Here is a 24,482-nt window from a genome sequence, read left to right on the forward strand (position 1 = left end):
GTGGTGAACGTCTTGATGAGTTCGAGCAAACTTTGGTTTTGTTGACTTTGGCATAGACAGGAAACGGAATTTCCCCCGTTTCATCTTCCTCCTCCAGGTGGTTGCTGCAGCCTGCTGTCTGTTGTTGAGAAGCCTGGTTGTCTGTAGTGGGCCATGGATTACAGACCTGTGTGGCCACAACGTCGTACACTACGGACCCAGTGTAGCTGCTGTGTCGTCGGACACTGCTCTTCTCCAGCTCAGGTAAGGGAGGCAACTGCCTCAAAGCCTTCTTCACCGGCCTTGGGGTATCCTGCCCTGGGAAAGACCCTGCACAGAGTGAAACATAAACAGTGAGCTGAGTGTGATGTGGGGAAACATGTCCAACTGCAAGTGTGATGAACAACTGACTCTGACCTCTGTGTTCTCTTTGGGACTGGGTTGACTTTCTTTTTGAGGATGCTGGTCCAATGATGTTCTTCCTTAGTTCTGAGGTCGTGACCTCAATTGAATCTGGAGGCTGCAATGAGCAATCATATAAGTACCAGCAGAGGGAGCCATTGGTTTCAGTTCAGTTTGATTATTCCATACATTTGAATTGCAGCTTTACATTAAGTTTGACTATTTTCTGGAGCAGGGCATCCACAAACAACAGCAAATGGTCATGTAAATGAATTGGTAAGGTGAATGGTACATTCCCAGGTATTTTGTACACTGACCCTTTCACCAGAGATCGGTCCCATTTCAGCCAATGACAACCTGGACGTCTTTCTACTAATGGAAAATGCAGACAGGATGTCAGCAATACCTTAAAAATGCTCATAAACTGCCATAATACAGGAGGAAGTATTACCTTTTTGAACGGATCGCACATAATAACATTGATACTATGAGAAGCAGGAGAAGGAATAAAAGACACAGACTCCACTGCACTGGTGACAATAGTCTCCACACAATCTCCAGAACCATGGCATTGACTTCTTGACATGCACAGAAGAAGAAAAAAATTAGTTTCAGTTTATGGCACATCAAATCGATCATAGAATTAGAGGCAGAGGTTGCTGCCTGTGTGAATACAGGTGTACAAACATTTTGAAGGTGGTCTTTGGATTATTCGTGATAAAATGTTCATATTTGAAGAAATACCATGTCACTCTTCATTTTTGGTGCAATTTAATGCCATTATGATCTTGTCATGTCCACAAGCATAATTAAAACTACATACATATGTGTTTTGGCTACTATGCCTTCTTCAGAGTGTGTAGAAGAAGCCACTGTGCCAAGCTTTGCCAAGGGTTAAATAACACATTCAGAATTTCTCTAAGAAATGGAACATCCATAGAATGGGTGCTTACCCTTAGATGCCTGTCTCCAGCTTGTGAACTGAACACTTTGCCTCACCAAGACAGACCATCAGCTGTAATAAATAGAAGCTGCAAAGAAGTTTGAGGAAATTCATCACTACCTCTTTGGTTGTTATGTTAATTGCACAAGCAGCAAGGTTCACCTGTGACTTCCACAAAGCCGAGTTCTTTGCTTCTCTATTTCAAAAGGTCAATACTCGAAAGCAGCTTCCTCTCCTCATCTGCACTGATCTGATACCATAATGTAGATACAACAGTGAGCACTGGTGAATGTCTACAGGTGCTTTCCACTTTGAGACAATTGTCCATTTTTTTTATATCACCTTTATTTAACCAGGTAGGCCAGTTGAGAACAAGTTCTCATTTACAACTGCGACCTGGCCAAGATAAAGCAAAGTAGTGCGACACAAACAACACAGAGTTACACATGGGATAAACAAACGTACAGTCAATAACCACTGGACAAGTCTCGCTGACATGCAGTAATATCATGATTGAAAGTAATGAAAGACCAAGTACATATGTATCAGGATATATCTATTATTTTATTAATTATTTCAGGATTCATTTATTATTAATTCATTATTTTGTCCCACAGTCCACACTCGTTCATACATCTCACCAGGAAAACAGTGCTGAATGTCACTGGTGATCTCATATTAGGTTAATATTAGGTTAATAAGTCGAAAAATACAGACATGGAAAAAGTATTAAATTTGCATACTTGAGTAAAAGTAAAGATACCTTAATAGAAAATCACTCAAGTAAAAGTCACACAGTAAAATACTACTTGAGTAAAAGTCAAAGTATTTGGTTTTAAATATACTTAAGTATCAAAAGTAAATGCAGTTGCTAAAATATACTTAAGTATCAAAAGTAAAAGTATAAATAATGTCAAATTCCTTATATTAAGCAAACCAGATGTACAATGTTTATGATTTTTCTATTTACGGATAGACAGAAAACGGATAGACTCAAACACTTAGACATAATTTACAAATTAAGCATTTGTGTTTAGCGAGTCCACCAGATTCGAGGCAGTCGGGATAACCAGAGGTGTTTTTCTGTCCTGCTAAGCATTCAAAATGTAACGTAAATGTATGGAGTAGAAATTATATAATTTTCTTTAGGAATGTAGTGAAGTAAAAGTTGTCCAAAATATAAATAGTAAAGTACAGATATCCCCCCCAAAATACTTAAGTAGTACTTTAAAGTATTTTTTACTTAAATACTTTACACCACTGGAAAAAAATAAAAACATTCGAAGGAACTTTGCAACTTTTTCATTTGTCTAATTGACCTGTCACTCAACACTACAGTCGTGCAACGAAAAAAAACAGCGGTGCAATTCACAGAGCGGTGTACTCATAATTTTCTTCCTAAAATTCATATCCAAAGGCTAGTTCACGTCAGCTAGTTCACGTAAGGGTAGTGGGAGGGTTCAGTCAGTTGATAAACCCATGTAAGTAAGCAGTGACAGTCAACACTTGTAAATTATTAGCAAAATATTTAATATGAAGCGCTCTTGTTACAGTTTGACTTTCATTGGTAAGGACTAGCTTAAATGCTAGATAGAGAACTAGAGCATTGAGAATTCCCTGTTTCTTGAATAAATCATCTCACGTTAGCTCAGCTAGCTAGCTACTGTAGCTCAGTAGCTGAGCTGGCTCTATCGTTATCTGGAAACTTGGGCAAAGATTGGGAACGATTTCGAGTTGAATGCCAGACGACACAGGTACAACGCTTTTTTTTAGGGAATGTCAGAAATATCTAGTTACGGTGACGGAGCTGTATGTCTGTCTTTTTGGGAGGCCAACCCAGCCTGCTGTCACTGTGCGTATACGGCTTGTTATTATTGGCTATTGGTAGCTAGCATCACAGCAGCTAATCCAGCTAGCTATCGTTAACGTTATTTGGCTAACGTAAACATCACCATTCGCAATGGCTAGTATTAGGAAGGAATTGTGTGTACATGGCTATCTGAAGACCACCACTTGGCTAGCTGAGATATAACCAATTGTTGTTCTAGTTAGCTAACAGTTAAGATTCAGTATTTAAACCTCAAACACTTGGGAACCCCTCATCAATTTAGGGGTACATTACTCCAGTGTCCATTGACTGATGTACCTAGTAGAGAAACGAACATCTCTGTTTACATATTAATCCTATCTAAGTAAGCTTGTTCTTTGTGTGATGTCAGTTCTATTCTATTTCTCAAATTGCAGTCCATTCCTAGAGACTGCAGATGCCATCTGACCTTTGACCCTCGGACCCTGCACCTCTAGTCCGTGCTCTATGACTTGCTGTGAGGCCATGTCTGCTGTGAACATCACCAGAGACATCTTGCACAGGCAGATCAGGGTGGGTCCAACGTTTTAAGACCTTGTTTTTATGAAATACTGTACTCTTTTACCCAAACAAACTGCCCTAGCTAACAACCCTGAAATGCAATCTGCATTGCAATCTATTCAATAATGAACACTAGTATTCACCAAAAATGCTTTATTTATGTTGGACAGAGTGAGACAGGAGATTTTGGAGAGAGACAGGTGATGTTTTGCCTTAATGTCTGCAGGACAAGAGAGCATTGGGCTTCCAAAGGCAGTATCATGTCACAGACCCCTTCATCAATAGACTTGGACTGGAGGCAGAGTTGCAGGTGATGTGTGTGTGTGTGTGTGTGTGTGTGTGTGTGTGTGTGTGTGTGTGTGTGTGTGTGTGTGTTTCTGCGCACATACAGCATTAACGTATTTGCCAATCTGACAGCCTGTATCTGTTGTGTCAACAGGGCCACACTGGGTGTGTGAACTGCCTGGAATGGAACGAACGGGGAGAGTAAGTCCTGAGCTGAAAGCAGGGTTCTATTTAATGACCGTATTTACCACTTCTGCATTTTATGTTGGCCTATCTGTAATATTTATTCTTGTTCTATTCAGTCTGCTGGCATCGGGCTCAGATGACCAACATTGCATCATCTGGGACCCCTTCAAACACAAGAAGCTCACCACTATGCACACAGGGCATGCAGCAAACATCTTCTCTGTGAAGGTAAAAACAGAAACTGCTTGATGGGAAAGTCTATGTGTGTAGAAATGAAGCTTCTTTCTTATTGTTTCTTATTTTATCCTCTTGTTTTTCCCGTCCCCCTTTGCAGTTTCTCCCTCACTCAGGTGACCGTATCCTCGTGACCGGTGCAGCGGACACCAAGGTTCACGTGCATGACGTGTCTGTCAAGGAGACCATCCACATGTTCTCCGACCACACCAACCGCGTCAAGCGCATCGCTACAGCCCCCATGTGGCCTAACACCTTCTGGAGTGCTGCGGAGGACGGCATCATCAGGTCAGAGCCCCAGTAGCTAGCTAACCATTGGAGCATCCTTGTCGCATCCAAAGATGTTCATTGGTTAAGGTGACACTGTGTCAGATACATTGTCAGAAGCATCATGTTATTTCTACTGGCTTGTAGTAGAATATCGAAGGTGAAAAGATGACGTGAAACAGTAAGGTTGGAATGGAAGTGTTATGCCATGAGCCCCTTTCTTACCCCAAGCTGTATTCCCTATCAGTTCCTTGGCTCTCCCAGGGACTTCTTCTCTGGGTCTCTGTGGCCACATGCCTCCTGCAGCACTTCCATCACACACCCTGTCTTGGAGGTTATTGTATCTCCAGAGAATACCCTTTAACTACCCTTCAAAGCTCAGGTGTGCAGTGGGCATTGTGGACTACTGCAGATGCATGGTTGGCTTCAGGCGATGGTTCCCATAGCTCAGCTCAGACCCAGGCAGTTAGTATCCTACTCTCTCTACAGTGCGTCACTGCCTGACTGCCGCCTCTGCTTATGACTCAAAGGGCCAATGTTGCATTAGTGGCTTGTGTTTTTGTTTTTTGACTAACCCAACCAGTCGTCTACAACCTCAAAATATGGCTCCCACGTACAGAGTATAGTAGTTAGTTGTTTATTTTTGAGCAAACTGGCTATGGATACAAATTGCAGTTTTAATTGAACCTTGCCAAAAAGTTTAGTATTTGATTAGAATTCAAAACAATATTTTAAAGAGCTACATTCTGACTCTCTGGAGATGATTGATGTCCTCATGATGTGCTTTCTTCTTCTACTATTTTAGGCAATATGACCTGCGGGAGAGCAGTAAGCGTTCAGAAGTGCTCATCGACCTGACGGAATACTGTGGTCAGCTGGTGGAGGCCAAGTGTTTGGCTGTCAACCCGCAAAATAATAACTACCTAGCAGTGGGGGCCAACGGGCCCTTTGTACGCCTCTACGACATGCGCATGATCCACAACCACAGGTGTGTAGTAGTCGGGCTCGAATCCTAACTTGAGATCGACGCTTGTGGCTCATGTTTCCATTGGCATCAATACATAATTTACCTGAAAGTCCAAGACATCTCGAATCTGAAGTTAGGATTTCGCTCTCACTGCTTGACTGTCAAATTTGAGTTTAATTTAATAGTTTTTAATTTTGTATCACATAAGGAATATGCAGGACTACTGGATAGAACGTCCAATATGTCTCCCTACTAGTCTGGGCTATCATAAGTCATACCAATGTTATTTTCTCAGCTTTGAGAGTTTTTGGTAATAATTTATGTTTCTCTCCTCCACTCCCATTCACAGGAAGTCTGCGAGTCAGAGCACATCGGCAGGAGTGCACACATTCTGCGACAGGCAGAAGCCCATCCCAGACGGAGCGGGGCAGTATTATGTTGCAGGTGTGTGTGTGTGATTGTATGGTTTGGCTTATTGCACCAAATGTATTAATAAAAAACAGCTGTGAACACTTTCTATGAAGCCCATACAGTATCTACAATGTATTATAAACAGGTAAAACACACATGGACAATATGTGCGTTATAACACAGTCATTTACAATACATGGAACTAAACTAGTGGAACAGGTAAGTGATTCTGTATGCCTCTCACCCAACTTGTTCTCCTTGTTTCCGTTACCTCAGGGCACCTGCCAGTGAAGCTCCCTGACTACAATAACCGCCTGAGGGTCCTAGTGGCCACCTACGTCACCTTCAGCCCCGACGGCACCGAGCTGCTAGTTAACATGGGAGGAGAACAGGTAAAGGCGGCTTTAGAAGTTAAACTCTTATTTTAGGTCAAACCTCCAGGTCAGCCCACTAGGCAAAAATCCATCTCTTTCTCAGATTGTCAGGTTTGAATTCCAACAAGCATAGTACTTTAACTCGCAAACCAAATCATTAAAGTTGATGATTACCTGTGGTTGGTTCAAAAGGGTAACTTTGCCAGGAATGTGTTTTCTCTTGTCTGCAGGTGTATCTATTTGACTTGACGTTCAAACAGAAGCCGTACACCTATCTGCTTCCCAAAAAGTGTCAATCAACAGGTATTATGATTATGGAAATAGCCCAACGCTTACTACAGTATTTGGTCATTAAAATGACATATACAGTATGTATTATTTATGACCAATGAGTTATATGGAGGGGTGAAGTTGCTTGCTAAAAGTCTGCCCATAGTTTATATACAGATCTGGGCATTAAAAATTGCAGCAGCAATGTACATCAAGGTACATTGTCAATGTGACAAATTACTCTCTCGGAGGGTGACATCAACCACCAAGGTCATTATCAATCACTCGACAATAACCCATGTGATGAAATGCGTTTTTGAAAAATGTTCCTGACAGTGCAGTTACATCCACTTTGCGGCAAGCGTTCTTTACTGTGCTGCAGTACAACTTTGTAATGCCCAGAACTGTATGGTGTGATATCCCAACAGATGTTCAGAATGGAAAGACAACCAACGGTGTGTCAAATGGAATTCACTTGCCTGCCAGCCGACTTCGATTCGCAGAAAGCAAAGTCTTCTCTGGGTAACCTTTTTCTCATGTTTGATTTTAATCGTTCATTTTCACCCACATATTACATTTAGCAACAGCCTAGCCCTAGTGTATTTATAAAAACACTACGCTATGGGGAGTGACATCCCTAGTTTCTCTCTTATCACTCTCTCATCGTGTCCTCCTCTCATCGTTCTTCCCTAGTTCTGGTGAGCTGCCGCCTCACTTGGAGCGGATAAAGCAGCAGGCCAACGACGCGTTTGCGCGGCAGCAGTGGACTCAGGCCATCCAGTTCTACAGTCTGGGCATCCACGAGGCCAGCCACAACGCCATGCTGTACGGGAACCGCGCCGCCGCCTACATGAAGCGCAAGTGGTAGGCAGCTAGCTAACCCCTAGCCTCATTCACTCTTTTTCAGTGTTTCTCCTATTACAGAACATGGTCATGTTCAGTAGGGCATACTGTAGCAAAATGTTTTGCAGCGAAAAACAAAACATTTGAGTTCAGGTATAACGTCCTTGTTTCATCGCGTTTAAAACAGTTTACCACTATGCTGGTACACGTGTGTGTGACTGTGTGGTATATACGGTTGTGTGTGTGATGTGTTCTCTCTCTCCCCCAGGGACGGTGACCACTATGATGCGCTGAGGGATTGTCTGAAGGCCCTGTCCCTCAACCCTGGGCACCTGAAGGCCCACTTCCGGCTGGCGCGCTGCCTCTTTGAGCTGAAGTACGTGGCCGAGGCTCTGGAGTGCCTGGATGACTTCAAGGGCAAGTTCCCCGAGCAAGCCCACAGCAGCGCCTGCGACGCCCTGGATAAGGATATCAAGGCCGCCCTCTTTTCCAAGATGGACTCTGGTGAGAAGGGGTTTTAATTGTGATGCTGGCTTGGGTAATCGTCTGTTTCCCCCCAAAAAATAAAGTGTTGATTTTGGCTGACCTCTGACTTTTCCATCACCTTTCCACATTGACTTACAATATGTTTTTTACATGTTGATTCAATTTAAAATACCTTATATATTCCACCAGGGCAATTATGCAAATGAATACAGTGTTAATTAGTGTATGGATTTGATATAATGCATTGTTTAATTTGTTTTTTTTGTGTTTATTTCCATGTCGTGTCTGTTCGTAGCTGAGGACAAAAAGGGCAACAGCTCAATCCGCTTCCACGCGTTCAACAGGAAGGAGTCCATCCCGGAAGACGAGGTCGTCTTGAGAGAGCGCAGCTACGACTACAAACACCGCTACTGTGGTCATTGCAACACCACCACAGACATCAAGGAGGCCAACTTCTTTGGCAGGTCAGTGGAGCATTTTAGACACGGATATCTTATACATTCTAAAAACACTGTTAATATTAGTTGTTGATCTGTAAGGGAAAAGTAAAAAGCATGAGCTGGCGTACACATTTTTTTGGTCGAGGTGCTGACTAAACGTATAGTCAACCCTGAAGAAGACACTGCATTCTGAAACGTTGGTTGTGTTTCCCCATTCCATTTTTGGGAGAGTACAGTGCGTTCGGGAAAGTATTCAGACGCCTTTACTTTTTCACATTTTGTTACGTTACAGCCTTATTCTAAAATGGATTAAATCGGGGGCGTTTTCAGCAATCTACACACAATACCCCAAAATGACAAAGCAAAAACAGGTTTTTGGAAATGTTCTTGTTTCTCATGGTCTAAGGGCTTTAGATGTCTTTTGCCAAGCGGGCTGTCATGTGCCTTTTACTGAAGAGTGGCTTCCATCTGGCCACTACCATAAAGGCCTGATTAGTGGAGTGCTGCAGAGATGGTTGTCCTTCTGGAAGGTTCTCCCATCTCCACAGAGGAACTCTGGAGCTCTGTCAGAGTGACCATCGGGTTCTTGGTCACCTCCCTGACCCAAGGCCCTTCTCCCCCGATTGCTCAGTTTGGCCGGGCGGCCAGCTCTAGGAAGAGTCTTGGTGGTTCCAAACTTCTTCCATTTAAGAATGACGAAGGCCACTGTGTTCTTGGACCTTCAATGCTGCAGAAATATTTTGGTACCCTTCCCCAGATCTGTGCCTCGACACAATCCTTTCTCGGATCTCTACGGACAATTCCTTCGACTTCATGGCTTGGTTTTTGCTTTGACATGCACTGTCAACTGTGGGACCTTATATAGACAGGTGTGTGCCTTTACAAATCATGTCCAATCAATACCACAGGTGGACTCCAATCAAGTTGTAGACACATCTACATGATGATCAATGGAAACAGGATGCACCTGAGCTCAATTTCGAGTCTCATAGCAAAGGGTCTGAATACTTATGTAAATAAGGTATTTCGCTTTGTCTCTATGGGGTATTGTGTGTAGATTGAGTATTATTTATTTAATCCATTTTAGAATAAGGCTGTAACGTAACGAAAAAGGAAAGGGGTCTGAATACTTTCACATGCAATGTATATACACTACTGTTCAAAAGTTTGGGGTCACTTATAAATGTCCTTGTTTTTGAAAGAAAAGCACATTTTTTGTCCATTTAAAATAACATAAAATTGATCAGAAATACAGTGTACACATTGTTAATGTTGAAAATGACTATTGTAGCTGGAAACGGCTGATTTTTAATGGAATATCTACGTAGGCGTACAGAGGCCCATTATCAGCAACCATTACTCCTGTGTTCCAATGGCACTTTGTGTTAGCTAATCCAAGTTTATCATTTTAAAAGGCTAATTGATCATTAGAAAACCCTTTTGCAATTGTTAGCACAGCTGAAAACTGTTGTTCTGATTAAAGAAGCAATACAACTGGCCTTTAGACAAGTTGAGTATCTGGAGCATCAGCATTTGTGGGTTCGATTACAGGCTCAAAAACAAATAACTTTCTTCTGAAACTGGCTCTAACTAGAATAGAAAGAGGAGTGCGAGGCCCCGGTGCACAACTGAGCAAGAGGACAAGTACATTTGTGTCTAGTTTGAGAAATAGACGCCTCACAAATCCTCAACTGGCAGCTTCATTAAATAGTACCCGCAAAACATCAGTCTCAACAGTGAAGAGGCGACTCCAGGATGCTGGCCTTCTAGGCAGAGTTGCAAAGAAAAATCCATATCTCAGACTGGCCAATAAAAAGAAAAGATTAAGATGGGCAAAATAACAGACACTGGACAGAGGAAGATTGAACAGAAGAATCTAAGTTTGAGGTGTTCGGATCACAAAGAAGAACATTCGTGAGACGCAGAAAAATGAAAAGATGCTGGAGGAGTGCTTGACGCCATCTGTCAAGCATGGTGGAGGCAACGTGATGGTCTGGGGGTGCTTTGGTGGTGGTAAAGTGGGAGATTTGTACAGGGTAAACAGTATCTTGAAGAAGGAAGGCTCACTCCATTTTGCAACGCCATGCCATACCCTGTGGACGGTGCTTAATTGAAGCCAATTTCCTCCTACAACAGGACTATGACCCAAAGCGCAGTTCCAAACTAAGCAAGAACGATTTAGGTAAGAAGCAGTCAGCTGGTATTCTGTCTATAATGGAGTGGCCAGCACAGTCACTGGATCTCAACCATATTGAGCTGTTGTGGGAGCAGCTTGACCAAATGGTACGTAAGAAGTGCTCATCAAGCCAACCCAACTTGTGGGAGGTGCTTCAGGAAGCATGGGGTGAAATCTCTTCAGATTACTTCAACAAATTGGCAACTAGAATGCCAAACGGTCTGCAAGGCTGTAATTTCTGCAAATGGATTCTTTGACGAAAGCAAAATTTGAAGGACACAATTATTATTTCAATTAAAAATCATTATTTATAACCTTGTCAACGTCTTGACTATATTTCCTATTCATTTTGCAACTCATTTCATATGTTTTCATGGAAAACAAGAACATTTCGAAGTGACCCCAAACTTTTGAACGGCAGTGTAAATGTGCAGCATCATTTTTTTTTTTTTGACGTTTGAAGAAAAAACACATGATGATGTTCTATAGAAACAGCGGTGCTTCCTGAAGAACTTCACAACGCATGAGCAGTTCATAAGGTGTCAAATTGGGGTAGTTGACGTAAGAATGAAAGAATGCTCATGTACTGCGTTATGGCGTCCTTATTTAAGTACCCTTCAAATTAAAATGTTACGGAAATGTCTCTGCCACCTGTGTGCAGTATCAAACAAGGTCTAATAGTTGCTTCACTCTCACAAAAATATGAACGCAACATGTAAAGTGTTGTTCCCATGTTTCATGAGCTGAAATGAAAGATCCCAGAAATGTTCCATACGCACAAAAAGCGTATTTCTCAAAACCCCAAAATTGCACGAATGTATTTACATCCCTAAGTGAGCGTTTCTCCTTTGCCAAGAAAGTCCATCCATCTGACAGGTGTGGCATATCAAGAAGCTGATTAAACCGCATGATCATTACACAGGTGCCACTTGTGCTGGGTACAATAAAAGGCCACTCTAAAATATGCAGTTTTGTCACACAACACAATGCCACAGATGTCAAAAGTTGAGGGAGCGTGGAGTTGGCATGCTGACTGCAGGAATGTCCACCAGAGCTGTTGCCAGAGAATTTAATGTTCATTTTTCTACCATAAGCCACCTCCGTTTTTGAGAATTTGGCAGTATGTCCAACTGGCCTCACAGCTGCAGACCATGTGTATGGTGTCATGTGGGCAAGCGGTTTGCTGATGTCAACGTTGTGAACAAAGTTCCCCATGGTGGCGGCAGGGTTATGGTATGGGCAGGCTTAAGCTACGGATAACGAATACAGTTGCATTTTATCTATGGCAATTTGAATGCACAGATATTGACGAGATCTTGAGGCCGATTGTCGTGCCATTCATCCACCGCCATCGCCTCATGTTTCAGCATGATAACGCACAGCCACACGTCGCAAGGATCTGTACACAATTCCTGAAAACTGAAAATGTCCCAGTTCTTCCATGGCCTGCATAACCAGACATGTCACCCATTGAGCATGTTTGGGATGCTCTGGATCGACGTGTACGACAGTGTTCCAGTTCCTACCAATATCCATCAATTTCTCAATCATTGAAGAGGAGTGGGACAATATTCCACAGACCACAATCAACAGCCTGATCAACTCCATACGGAGGAGATGTCGCGCTGCATGAGGCAAATGGTGGTCACACCAGATACTGACCGGTTTTCTGATCCACGCCCGTACTTAAAAAAAAAGTTGTGACCAACAGATGCATATCTGTATTTATAGTCATGTGAAATCTATAGATTAGGGCCTAATGAATTTATTTCAATTGACTGATTTTCCTTGTGAACTGTAACTCAGTAAAATCTTTGAAATTGTTGCGTTTTTATATTGTTGTTCAGTGTGTATATATAATCCCCCCCACCCACAGTAAAGGCCAGTACATTGTGAGCGGCTCCGACGATGGCTCCTTTTTCATCTGGGAGAAGGAGACTGCTAACCTGGTGCGGATCCTCCAGGGGGACGAGTCCATAGTCAACTGCCTGCAGCCTCACCCCAGTTACTGCTTCCTGGCTACCAGCGGCATCGACCCTGTGGTGCGGCTCTGGAACCCCAGGCCAGAGGTCATTAACATTATTCAAATAACTTCATTTTCCCCACGAGCAAACTTATTTTGTGTGGAATAGTAGGCTACATACAGCAAGAAACAGGATGTAAAAACACACCTCAGCACCAAGGACACTATACGTAGAGTAGATGCATTTAAAAAGCAATCCATTCAGTCACCGACATGATTGATTCTTTGATTGACTGTATTTGATGATAAAAAAAATGTTTATTGCCAATACATGCATTAAAAACTATCAAGGATTATGCAATAAATAAACACAATTATACATCTGATTATTGGATTGTCACAATTGAGGCTGCACCTATCCTTTCCTATGGCCTCCTTTGTATTAGTCTGATGTTTAAAAAAAAAAAAAAAATAAAAAAGGCTGACTTTACAAAACACCAGAAGTTAACCTTTTTTAACCTTTCTTTCTCTCTATCCTTTTCCCCTCTGTCATCCAGACGGAGAGTGAGAGTGGGAACGGTCGCGTGGTGGAGGACATGGAGGGCGCCGCTGCAGCCAACCAGCGGCGTATGAATGCCGACCCCCTGGAGGTCATGCTGCTCAACATGGGTTACCGCATCACGGGCCTCAGCGGCCGCGGGCCAGAGGGCTCAGACGATGAGGACAGCTCAGATGGCCAGGTGCAGTGCCGGCCCAGCTAGACTAGCGGGCCCAACACCACATACAGTATGGAGGCAGCAGGACGCAAGGCACTCCTCCCCTACCCCCTCCCAAACCCTGAGGCTGTCTGTGTGTGTGTACGTCTGTGTGTGTGTCTGTGAGGAGGGGGAAAAAGCACCATAGATATTCCGTTTGTCAATGTTTCATTCGCCCCTCTAAAACGAAAGCAACATCGAGTGAATGTCATGTCACAGCTCTGCACTATGCACTGCCCTCCTCCTTCACATCCCGTCCCGAGGCAGGATTGGAGGAAACCAGTTTGGCGAGGGGATTCCACGGGGGTGACGACGACGACCTTTCACCCCTTTTAAGAACACCAACGACATCACCTCGGCCTCTCCCTCCGTTGCTCCAAGGCTGGAGTTATTGGGCTTATATGGTAAAGAAGAGAGTATTCCATCACTCCCTAATCTCTCACTATGAGCTAGGAGTCAACCACTTCTAAACCCTCCTCAAGAGGGAGCGCGTTGGAGGGAAACACTACAAGCAGAAGCCCCAGGCCTCTGGTAGTGTAGCCTGCAGACGGCTCAGAGGTTAGAGGTCAAAGCGAGGCCCCAATAGTCAGTGTCCTCATTGGAGGATGAGACTTGAGGCCACAGGAAGTTGCTTTGTTTCATCTCTAGTGGGCTTTTCAATTGGAGTATAAGAGGTCACTCTCAGCCCCTCTCCAGCTCTGAAAGTCTCTACCTAAAGTTTTTGATTTACAATACTTTTTTAAAAAGTTGTTGGAATATTGGTCAACAGGAAGAGAGCATAAGAAGTCTTGACTTTAAGTGTTACCCAGTCTTGAAGTGTTTCTCCAACTCAAATGAAATGTGTTGATAGGGCTGTGCACCTTGTTTCTTTTAAACTCGGTCTGGCAACAAAAGAAACGTTTCTCTTCATTAGTTTTAAGAGTAAATAATGGCCAAGGATCCATGTTGCATTTGCTTTGTCTGTTGTTGAGAAGTTCTTGTCGCTCTATATGCCTATTTTATTGACAGGTATGCAAAATGTTTCCCTTTTACTTTTATTATGTAGGTTAAGACAAAGCTGTCAAACCGAAGCAGTAGCTCCTCACATTTTCTCCAACACTTAGACATTTGCTCCTCTGTCATTTGTTGATAACGATGTAGAACCGGAAGGGTTGTGGGGTTAAGTTTAGGGGGTTTGATTTAATTGATAGTCAGGTGTTGATTGGTCAGAATCTGTCGAACTTTGTTGTACTAAGGTTGCAAAATTCTGGTAATTTCCACAAAATCCCCAGTTTTTAGGAGATATCCCGGTGGGTAGATAACCAGGATCCGGATGGAATAAGCATGAAATCATGAATCTTCCAACCAGTATTTCTGGAAAACCTGGGAATTATGGGAAGGTTAACCTATGTTGGACTAATGCTCTGAACAGAGAGGGAAAGTGATGAAGAGAGAAGGGTATTTCGCTATCCTAGGGCAATACTACCAGTCGTAATATCACTCATGCATGGCATAGAGACAATTTTGTAGACGCAATCCATTTGGTGGCTTTTGGGGTTCAAGATCCCTATACAAGCACTTTCAGCTTTCCCCAGAACATTTTGGGGATTGAATGGAATAGGGATTTTTTCCCCTTCCTGTAGCTTTGGACCCAGCATGAGTCCTCTGCTGCAGTTGGAGTTTTACTTATAAGGTTATGAAATTTTGTCTAAAGGTAACATTGTAAATGGCAAATTTGGACAATGAGCCTCTTGGTCCTTTAGCTGACCAGCAAACCACCAGCTCACTGATGACATGTGGGTTCAAAGAAAACCTAAGGATGGAGTCCTCTAACACTAGGCTTCCATGTGTCATTTCTTTGTTAAAAAATGTATTTAAGAAATGTTTCATGTTTATTTTTCTTTGGGAAAAATCCAACTACAAAGTTTGCTGCAAGAGAAAAATAAAAGAGGTCTAATATTGTTGAACCACGTGTCTTGAGTTTGTTTCACCTCCGACTTGTATTTAACCAGGGTAATGATGATTTGGATTGTATTACTAATGTTTTCCACCGAAATACGCTACACGCAGGTCCACAACTACCCATTCAGCAGTGGTGTTAAGTAAAAATACTTTAAAGTACTAATTAAGTAGTTGTTTGGGGGTATTTGTACTTTACTATTTTGCCAATTTTTACTTCACTACATTCATAAAAATAATGTACTTTTTACTCCAAACAATTTCTCTGATTCCCAAAAGTACTATTTTCATTTTGACAGGAAAATGGTCCAATTCACCTAGTGAGCATCCCTGGTCATCCCTACTGCCTCTGATCTGGCGGCCTCACTAAACACAAATGCTTAATTTGTAAATTATGTCTGAGTGTTGAAGTGTACCCCTGGCTATCCGTCAATAAAAAAATAACATTGTTCCGTCTGGTTTGCTTAAAATAAGGAATTTGAGATGGTTTATACTTTTACTTTTGATACTTAAGTACATTTTAGATATTCCATTGACTTTCAATACCTAAGTATATTTAAAACCAAATACTTTGACTTTTACTCAAGAAGTATTGTACTGGGTGACTTTCACTTGTCATTTTCTATTAAGGAATATTTCCTTTTACTCAAATATGACAAGATGCACCTTGTGCTGGGGACAATAAAAGGCACCTCTAAAATGTGCAGTTTTGTCACACAACACAATGTCACAAATATCTAACATTTTAAGGGAGTGTGCAATTGGCATGCAGACTAAAGGAATATCCACCAGAGCTGGTGCCATGAAATTGAATCTTCATTTCGCTACCATAAATTGCCTCCAACGTCGTTTTAGACAATTTGGCAGGATGTCGAACCGGCCTCAACCGCAGACCACGTGTAACCATGCCAGCCCAAGACCACCACATTCGGCTTCTTAACATTGGACCTTTGAGAAGTAGTTTTTTGCCCCAAAAAACAGAGATTTTCCCATTTTAATGGAAATCTAAGTTACTTAATTGTTACCGAGAAATTATTTGATATTGATATAAAAACGTCTGCATTTGGCATTTAATTAATATCCAGGCTGGCTTTGTGATATTTGGTGCGTGACTGCTTTGCAGACGGCCTGGAACGCGGCCGCCATTTTTGAGCTGTGAGTTTAGTAGCCATAGGCTACGTCAGAGTGTCAAAATGACTGATGGCGCAGGAGGTCGACGAAATAGACATAATGATTAATTATCACGGCGGATTCGAAAAAATAGACCGGAAAAACAGCCGTTATCCTTATTGTATCGTTTGGACACCTATTCCAATACTGTCGTGAGTAGCCACTTTTCCGGTTGTTTTCTTTTGCTCTCACCATCTGAAATGGAGACACTATTTACGTGACAGATCATGTTGATAAACATCAATGGTCATGTAGGCTTTCACATCTTTTGGACATTTAAATCACTAGCTTGCATTATAGCTAGTGAATTTCCAAATACTATGTGGGCTGGAATTAAAATGCCCATACCGTTAGATGCCTTATAATATACGCACATTTTTTATTCCCAGGACCCCCCAATACAGTGCTGTACCTCTGTTTTGTTCAGGTAGTTGCTCCCCTTCATTGGTCACATGGGGATCTGTACTTCTGCAGGCGTGACAAGAGACTTCGCTGGATCGTACTTAGTGTCTGTGAGTAATGCAGATCATGCTACAGCTTTATGTGCATAAGCCTAATCTTATTGGACCATCTGTTTCGTGATAGTTCCTCAACATTTCCCATCTTTCATTTCAGGAAGATAATATGGCCTTTGGAAGACCAACAAAGTAAGTTGGCTTTGTTCGTGCAATGCTTGGAGCTAGGCCTGGCATATTGTGCTCAAAATGGACATGCAGGCATTGCAGTTATGTAGTAAGGTTATCTGCAGCATTGCTTGTCTCTTAACAGGTACTGGAAGCTTGATGTTGATAAGGTGTGTGGCACTGGCTCAGCTGTCTGGGACAAAGCAGTGCACAATGCATCGGAGGAGTACAAATGCAGGCCGGTATGAACATTGACAGTGTCATAATAAGACAGACAGGAAGGTCTAGTAGTGGAATTATATTTCCTTCCTAGGTTCTATTGAACATCACTTCCACGTGGCCCGGGCCCTCAACCTCATGCGTTACGACAACAGAACGTTCTGGAACATGGTCAACCTATGCCTGCAGACCCTTATCCATGGCAGGCATGTCAGGTGAGATACCATGCAATCATGCAATGAAGAGGTACTCTACTTTATGTAACAGAGTATGCTCATTTCTGTCCTAACCAAGGCGCGAACACTGAACCTTCTGTACAACAATACTTGCCACTCACAAAGCAACATTCTGACTGACCAATCACTCTCTGTGTGTGAGTTTCCTTTGGATCATTTGACTAACTGGTGTGGAAGGACTAGAATCAGACATGCTGATGAAATGGGCAGAATCAAACTATACAACACCGGTCTGTATTGCAAAACAGCATCACCGAGTCTGAACAAGCAAGCATGCACCTGCCAGCAGGCAACGCTCTGCAGGAGGGACAGAGGAGCTCCAGACACGGGGAAACATATGCTGTTGAGAAACCCCCTCATTATTCTCCCCCGACCCACATAGGGAGCTGGCGTCACTGCTTTGTGCAGCATCCACATTATCGTCCGAGGGCACCACGTTCTTAAACAGTGGGGCAGCGTGTAATTCATCATTGCCAGATGTGGCCCCCTCATCACCACATCAACTCTCTGCTGGGGCTCCCACTGCTGGATCGGGGGGGACAGGGGTGGAGGACAGGGTGGAGGACGGGGAGGGAGTGAGGGGAAGGGAGTGGGCTAAACCTCTGGGAGATAAGGGAGTTGGTCTGCCCTCAGTGCCCTGTGTAAATTACCCTGGCTTCGGGGAAATTGAACTGACTGCACGTCCTTACCTGTCCCTATATACTGCCCTACAAAGGCAAACGCTCAAGCATTTTTCCCGCCATAAAGTAAGAACTGTTTCATCACATAGAATGTTTATATCTAAATAAAAAATATTTGACTGTGTAGATTCTACAATCTAAATGTGTTTATCCAACACTCTTGTTGTTTTTCTGTTTGACTTTGAATGGTCATTTATTTGACTTAGGGGTCATAGGTCAAATCAGTGGTCATGGTTGAACGCATAAAAAATTACGTCAGAATAAGATACTACATCAGTGCATTATCACTTATCTACCTACAACATATTTGTCTGGACAACAAATAAAACTTTAAAGACATTTTTCTCAGTTTCACTGTTGCGTTGAGTTTCACTGCTCTTTGTATTGCAGGGTGGGTAACTGCAGTCAAAACATGGTGGAACAAAACCAAAGTGCAGTAACTTCAGTTACTGCTGTTTTTACTTAGAAATTTGCAGTAACTACAAAATCCAACACAAACTTTCTATGAAACAGAACATAATTGATCCAGGTCACTTTGTCACAAGATAAAACAGATACTACAAAGCCTGATTTCAGTCTTAACTAAATTCTGACCAAAAGTGTAGTTCCTGCATTTTGCCTTTGTAGTGCAGTATAGATTACAAATGTCTTAAGAGTATGTGTTTTTGACCAACAGCTGAAATGTGAAGATTTAATGACTGTCATTCCTGTTCTCACTCACACACTCACACTCACTCACACTCACACACAAAAGACCTGGCTGCCCTTCCTCATGCTGACTGGAGCCCTTGTCACCTTCATCCTAACACTCAACCTGCACTGACCACACCAGGGAGCTGGAGGAGTGGAGAGATAATACAAGGGATTTTCCTGCTCAGTTGTAATCAGAAAAAGTGAATGAAGAAGAGGAATGTTCCGATGGGACACTTCTTTGTGCAGTACTAATATCCGCGCTCTCCGACATCCAGCAGAAAGGTGTCTCATGCGGGCAGTTATGTCCGGTTGTTCTGGCTTGTTTTGAAGTACCTTTTACTCGATAACAGAAAGGAATGTGGTATAAATGAATGTTTGGCTTGGGATAGTCATAACCATAAATATAGAACTGATATAGCGTCTGCTAAATGACAAGAATTTGAACGTAAATATATTGTCTATGGTCATAAATTCATACGGGTCTCTTTTACTGACCCCTGAACCCCATTTAACCAGTGTAATAACAGCTCAACATCATTTTACTTTGTAATTGTTTACTGTATTTTATCAGACAGTATTCGTTTACGCAATAGTGTAAGTTCTCTGAAGCAACATGCTCAGGAATGTTAATATACTGTACAGTAGTACATAATCATGACCAAGCATTTGATAGAATTACAGAAATGATGGGGAATAGGCTGTACCATATAGGCTAGTAAAGTTAAAACAAATTGCTTCGTAAACAACAGGTGTAGACTAACAGTGAAACGCTTCCCATCAATGCAGAGAGAAAGAAAATATAGAAATAATAGAAAAGTAATAATAAATACACAGAGTAACGCTAACCTTGCTATATATACATGGGGTAGCAGTACAGAGTCGATGTGCAGGGGTACGAGGTAATTGAGGTAGATATGTACATATAACTAGGAATAAAGTGACTTGGCAACAGGATAGATAATAAATAGTTGTAGCAGCGTATGTGATGAGTCAAAAAAGTTAGTGCAAAATGGGTCAATGCAGATAGTTAACCAAATAACTACCCAGACTATTTAGCTAAACTATTTAACAGTCTTATGGCTTGGGGTAGAAGCTGTTCAGGGTCCTATTGGTTCCAGACTTGATGCATCGGTACCGCTTGCCTTATGGTAGCAGAGAGAACAGTCTATGACTTGGATGGCTGGAGTCTTTAACTGCCTGTTATTGAGGGCGGCACGTAGCCTCGAGGTTAGAGCGTTGGGTTCGAATACCGGAACCACAAGGTGAAAAACAAATCTGTCTCTGTGCCTTTGAGCAAGTCACTTAACCCTAATTGCTCCAGGGGCGCTGGACAATGGCGACCCGGGTGTCTCAGGGGAGTTAGCATATGCCCCCCCCCCAAAAAAATATCATTTATATTACACACTTGTGTGTAGCAGGACAAATATATGCACCGCCCAAATTATTATATGTACCGGGCAATGCGCACTACCCTGTTTTGTGTTGTTATTTATTGGAACAAATATAAATAAATGTACATAATATGCATAGCCTACTTGTTCATTGTTTGTAAACTGTTAAATCATATCACACAAAGACAACACAGAGGTCTACTGGTCGACTGTTCTGTGTAGTATAATATTATTAGCGTCTGTGCCTTTAAAAGACGTGCACTGTAATTCCTCTCCTTGATTCTGCGCCGGTATTTAAACTCAAGCTAACAATTCGCCGGTCCTGTTGATCAGCAGATGAAATGTCCTTCTCACTCTCACTCAATGCAGACACAAACCATTGGGCTATCCATTCGGCACCATCTAAAGAAAGGCTAACACCTCATACCGGAATCTGAGGGTTTTTTTACGCCTTGATGTGCATGATACGGCGTAATATGACTCACCATCACCTTCTGCATATTCTGGTATTTATCAGTTTATAACTTTTCTCCTGCGTTATGCATAATTTGGTGATCATTGTACTTTTTGGTGCGCTACTCTGTGCGCTCCACCAGTGCTTGGAGTGCCCATCAGGCTGCGGATGCTTTGCTGACACGCGCACAGTGAAATGCGTCTCCAAGGACCTTCGCGCCATACCACAAGATATTCCAGGATACACAAGGAATGTGATCATCACAGGAAATAATATATTCAGAATTGGATCAGAGACGTTTCAAGACCTGAAAAATGTCACCACCATCATTTTGAGCAACAATAGGTGAGTAAATATTCTCATCAAAGATAATTGTTTACTGAGGCGTCACTACAGATCCGGGTTCAATCCCGGGCTGTGTCACAGCCGGCCGTTACCGGGAGTACCATGAGGCAGCGCACAATTGGCCCAGCGTCATCCGGGTTAGGGGGGGGGTTTGGCCGGCCGGGATGTCCTTGTCCCATCGCGCTCTAGTGACTGCTGGTGGCAGGCCTGGCGTCTGCAAGCTGACTCTGGTCGCCAGTTGTACAGTGTTTCCTCCGACACATTGGTGCAGCTGGCTTCCGGGTTAAGCGAGCAGTGTGTCAAGAAGCAGTGCGGCTTAGCAGGGTCGTGTTTTGGAGGACGCATGGCTCTCGACCTTAGCCTCTCCCGAGTCCGTACGGGAGTTGCAGCGATGGGACAAGACTGTAACTACCAATTGGATATCACAAAATTGGGGAGAAAAAGCGGTAGGAAAAATATATATAAATAAAATAAAGAGAATTGTATTCTTGCCGTTGCAGAGATTCAACATTTTCAACCATTGAGACATATACATTTGTATTTACTTGCCTATACATTTCTGAAGCTTTGAGTTAAGATTCTAAACTACAACAAAATGATTATTCCATGTTCTCCTGAATGCCATCACACCAACTTATGAAATATTTAGATACCTCTATTTGAGCATGACAATAATTATGCAAACATTACTTCTGAGTCCAATAATCGGTTTGGGCACTGTAAACATGGTCCATCTGTCTTCCCAGGATCACAGAGGTTGCGTCCCACAGCTTCTCTACCCTTTCTTACCTGCGCTCCCTGGACATGAGCTGCAACCATCTGGCTCTCATCCACCCTGAAGCCCTCAACATCCCAGGGAGTCCTCTAAAGGAGCTTAACCTCAGCCGCTCCCTGTATAACTACACCTCACTGACTGATCTCACCACCGCACTGCGCTGGGGAGGCCTAGGTGGGCTGCTCAGCCTAGACCTCTCCGGGAACCGCCTGGTCTTCCTACCCCCAGGGATGTTCTCCCACCTCCCCAGCCTGCAGCACCTCCTCCTGGGTAACAACTCCCTAGCATCAGTCTACAACGGCACCTTCTTTGGCCTGCGCCGCCTGGAGCTGCTCGACCTGACCCGCAACTCTTTCAGGGTGTTCGGAAGCGATGCTCTGGGTGAGCTGGAGAGGCTGGTGCAAGCCCCCCACATCCTGCTGAGCCACAACCCCTATGTCTGCACATGTGAGATCCAAGACTTTGCCGTGTGGCTCAAGAGCTCCCGGGCTCAGGTGGGGGATGCAGAAGCCCTGACCTGCGCCTCACCCTGGGAGTTTCAGGATAGGCCCCTGCAAGGGCTCGGGGTCCAAGTTATCGGATGCCATGTCACTTCACCACCTCTGGTCGGAATCAGAGACGAGGTGGACAACCTCTCCCTGCAGACCTCCTATGTCCTCCTGGGTCTGGTGCTGGGCTTTGTGGGCATGGTCTTCCTCTTTGTGCTCTACCTCAACCGGCAAGGTATTAAAAAGTGGGTGGTGGAGACGCGAGATGCCTGCCATGAAGTGTTGGAGGGGTATCAACACCGCTATGAGACCGACACTGACCCACGCCGGGAATACCTCTCAAAAGACGTCAGAGTCGAAGAGATGCCACCGACAAACGGTAGTTTTGGACAGGCTCACTCCGATAACCGCTTATCACAGCTACCCACTGACACCTGTTTAGTTCAGATCTCCTCAGACACACAGGTCAAGCCAGGCTCCATCTCGGTGGATTTGTGATTCCTCATTCCCTGGAATGGAACTGGACTGGAGGGGACTTGCATTCAGGTTGGGTAGGTTACTTTCTAAATGTAATCTGTTACAGTTTAGTTACCTGTCCAAAATTGTAATCAGTAATGTAACTTTTGGATTACCCAAACACAGTAATGTAATCGGATTACTTTCCCCTTATTAGAAGTAGACAAAAAAGGATCAACACACACACGTGGTCTCTGACTTGTGGTCACACTCGCTCAGTTGGAACAAACTTAAACCTGTGCTTTTATCAATGCTGAATTAAATGTCATTGAGAAAACAGCAAACATCCTTTCTGAATTTGAAAGTAATCCAACAAGTAATCATCTAGTTTTTTTTTCTGTAATCTGATTACAATATTTTTTTGCTGGTAACATAACTGATTACAAGTAAAGTTAAAAAAAATCAGATTACATATCAGTTTCTGCCCAACCCTGCTCACATTTGTGAGGGACTTATCTGTATCATACATTTCTGTACAATGTGTTGAATATAATTACATCACTTATGTAAGCATAAAACTGCAGAACAGTTATGCTATTTAATAGAGAGACTATTTTAAGTGTGAGCAGCCGGGCTCGTTGTACCTCCATAGCCTTGATACCTCTTTTACTGTGGCCACATTTTAACTGACTTGCATAGATTTAACCAAGTTGCCATCTGTCTTTGGTGTTGTATGTATTATTATATTATACTTTGTGGGTCTTATTGACATATCTAGATGGAACCAAAGCAATATTGCCTATCTGAAGGGTCTTGACTGCAAAACTAACCTTGAATGTCTACTCTTTTGGGAAGATTGATTGATTCCACACTGCACTAGGTCATCTTTTCGTCCTTAACTGACTTTGTAACCAGACGTGACAGGGCAAGAAAGAAAGGGCACATATTTCCAGAGTGCAGAAATGATATGGTATTGAAGGGATGAAGCAGGATCTAGTGTGGTGTATAAACTCATGTGCATAATTTACCAGTGCTATGTAAGATTATGGAAATGAAACAATTGTAAAACCCCTTTGTGCTGCTCAATAAAAAATGTTTTCAAAATGTTAACCAAATCACATTTGCAGTAAGTTTCCATTTAGTCTTAAATTAACTTTACAAATCTACAGGGTACTCTTGGGAATGATACTGCTCCGTTGCCCCCTTCTGTTACTAAGTGTAGGGCTAGTGTGATTCTCCTGCTTATCGCAGATGGGGGAAAGGGAGATGATTAAGTGTGTCTGTAGGGGGAAAGTGGGACAAGATGAAGGATGCTAGACAGAGTTGCACCTGCTGGCTCTGCAGGCAGCGGTGCATCTCTCTATCCTGTGTGCGAGTTTATTTGCAGGATTGTCTAACTAATGATCGCTATTGATCGAAGCAGCACTGACAGAAGATATTCATCCCCACCACAATGCAACTGGCTCTGGTCTGTGTGAGTTTATCTATTCAGTATTTGAATGATCTTATGATATAGCACTAAATGATGCCTGATATGTTGGAGTAACGTAAAGTGCAAATCGTTTTACAGATTGATTGCGTGCTACACACCGGTAAAGAATTATCATATTTTCAAAGATGTCAAGTCCATCTTTTAATTAGTCATTTATGAAGTGGTATCTTCAG

General features: G+C 42.9%; 2 protein-coding genes across 8 annotated transcripts; both read left to right on the plus strand.

Annotated features, from left to right (window-relative positions):
* The first annotated feature begins 104 nt into the window (after positions 1-104).
* On the plus strand, positions 105-15,295 carry LOC139564128 (WD and tetratricopeptide repeats protein 1-like). 4 transcript variants are annotated; one of them, XM_071383343.1, is made up of 16 exons: positions 105-243; positions 3,569-3,704; positions 3,919-4,002; positions 4,132-4,178; positions 4,280-4,391; positions 4,498-4,685; positions 5,470-5,652; positions 5,981-6,075; positions 6,319-6,434; positions 6,647-6,719; positions 7,115-7,208; positions 7,380-7,550; positions 7,798-8,033; positions 8,311-8,479; positions 12,508-12,700; positions 13,152-15,295. In XM_071383343.1, the coding sequence occupies exons 2-16, from the start codon at positions 3,639-3,641 to the stop codon at positions 13,353-13,355; spliced, it is 2,031 nt and encodes a 676-aa protein (XP_071239444.1). In that variant the 5' UTR covers positions 105-243; positions 3,569-3,638; the 3' UTR covers positions 13,356-15,295. The 4 variants fall into 4 exon arrangements, with proteins under 4 accessions (XP_071239444.1, XP_071239445.1, XP_071239447.1 ...); XM_071383344.1 differs by lacking the exon at positions 105-243 and adding an exon at positions 2,746-2,805; XM_071383346.1 differs by lacking the exon at positions 105-243 and adding an exon at positions 2,774-3,078.
* A 930-nt stretch (positions 15,296-16,225) lies between these two features.
* LOC139564354 (trophoblast glycoprotein-like) lies at positions 16,226-23,937 on the plus strand. Of its 4 annotated transcripts, none has more exons than XM_071383820.1 (5): positions 16,227-16,609; positions 16,847-16,969; positions 17,073-17,104; positions 17,226-21,098; positions 21,845-23,937. In XM_071383820.1, exons 4-5 carry the CDS (start codon positions 20,839-20,841, stop codon positions 22,857-22,859), a joined length of 1,275 nt encoding a protein of 424 aa, XP_071239921.1. In that variant the 5' UTR covers positions 16,227-16,609; positions 16,847-16,969; positions 17,073-17,104; positions 17,226-20,838; the 3' UTR covers positions 22,860-23,937. The 4 variants fall into 4 exon arrangements, with proteins under 4 accessions (XP_071239923.1, XP_071239921.1, XP_071239922.1 ...); XM_071383821.1 differs by having other exon boundaries at positions 16,889-16,969; XM_071383819.1 differs by having other exon boundaries at positions 16,228-16,609; positions 16,885-16,969.
* Positions 23,938-24,482: the final 545 nt, after the last annotated feature.

This window comes from Salvelinus alpinus, chromosome 35 (genome assembly GCF_045679555.1).
Source record: "Salvelinus alpinus chromosome 35, SLU_Salpinus.1, whole genome shotgun sequence".
Taxonomy (NCBI): domain Eukaryota; kingdom Metazoa; phylum Chordata; class Actinopteri; order Salmoniformes; family Salmonidae; genus Salvelinus; species Salvelinus alpinus.

Excerpts from the sequence above, each read along its gene's own strand:
- LOC139564128 (XM_071383343.1), top strand. The coding sequence starts at position 3,639 with ATGACTTGCTGTGAGGCCATGTCTGCTGTGAACATCACCAGAGACATC. Across the intron at positions 4,392-4,497 it reads CAAACATCTTCTCTGTGAAG|TTTCTCCCTCACTCAGGTGA; the intron begins GTAAAAACAGAA and ends CCCCCTTTGCAG. Across the intron at positions 4,686-5,469 it reads GCGGAGGACGGCATCATCAG|GCAATATGACCTGCGGGAGA; the intron begins GTCAGAGCCCCA and ends CTACTATTTTAG.
- LOC139564354 (XM_071383822.1), top strand. The coding sequence starts at position 20,839 with ATGCATAATTTGGTGATCATTGTACTTTTTGGTGCGCTACTCTGTGCG. Across the intron at positions 21,099-21,844 it reads ATCATTTTGAGCAACAATAG|GATCACAGAGGTTGCGTCCC; the intron begins GTGAGTAAATAT and ends CTGTCTTCCCAG.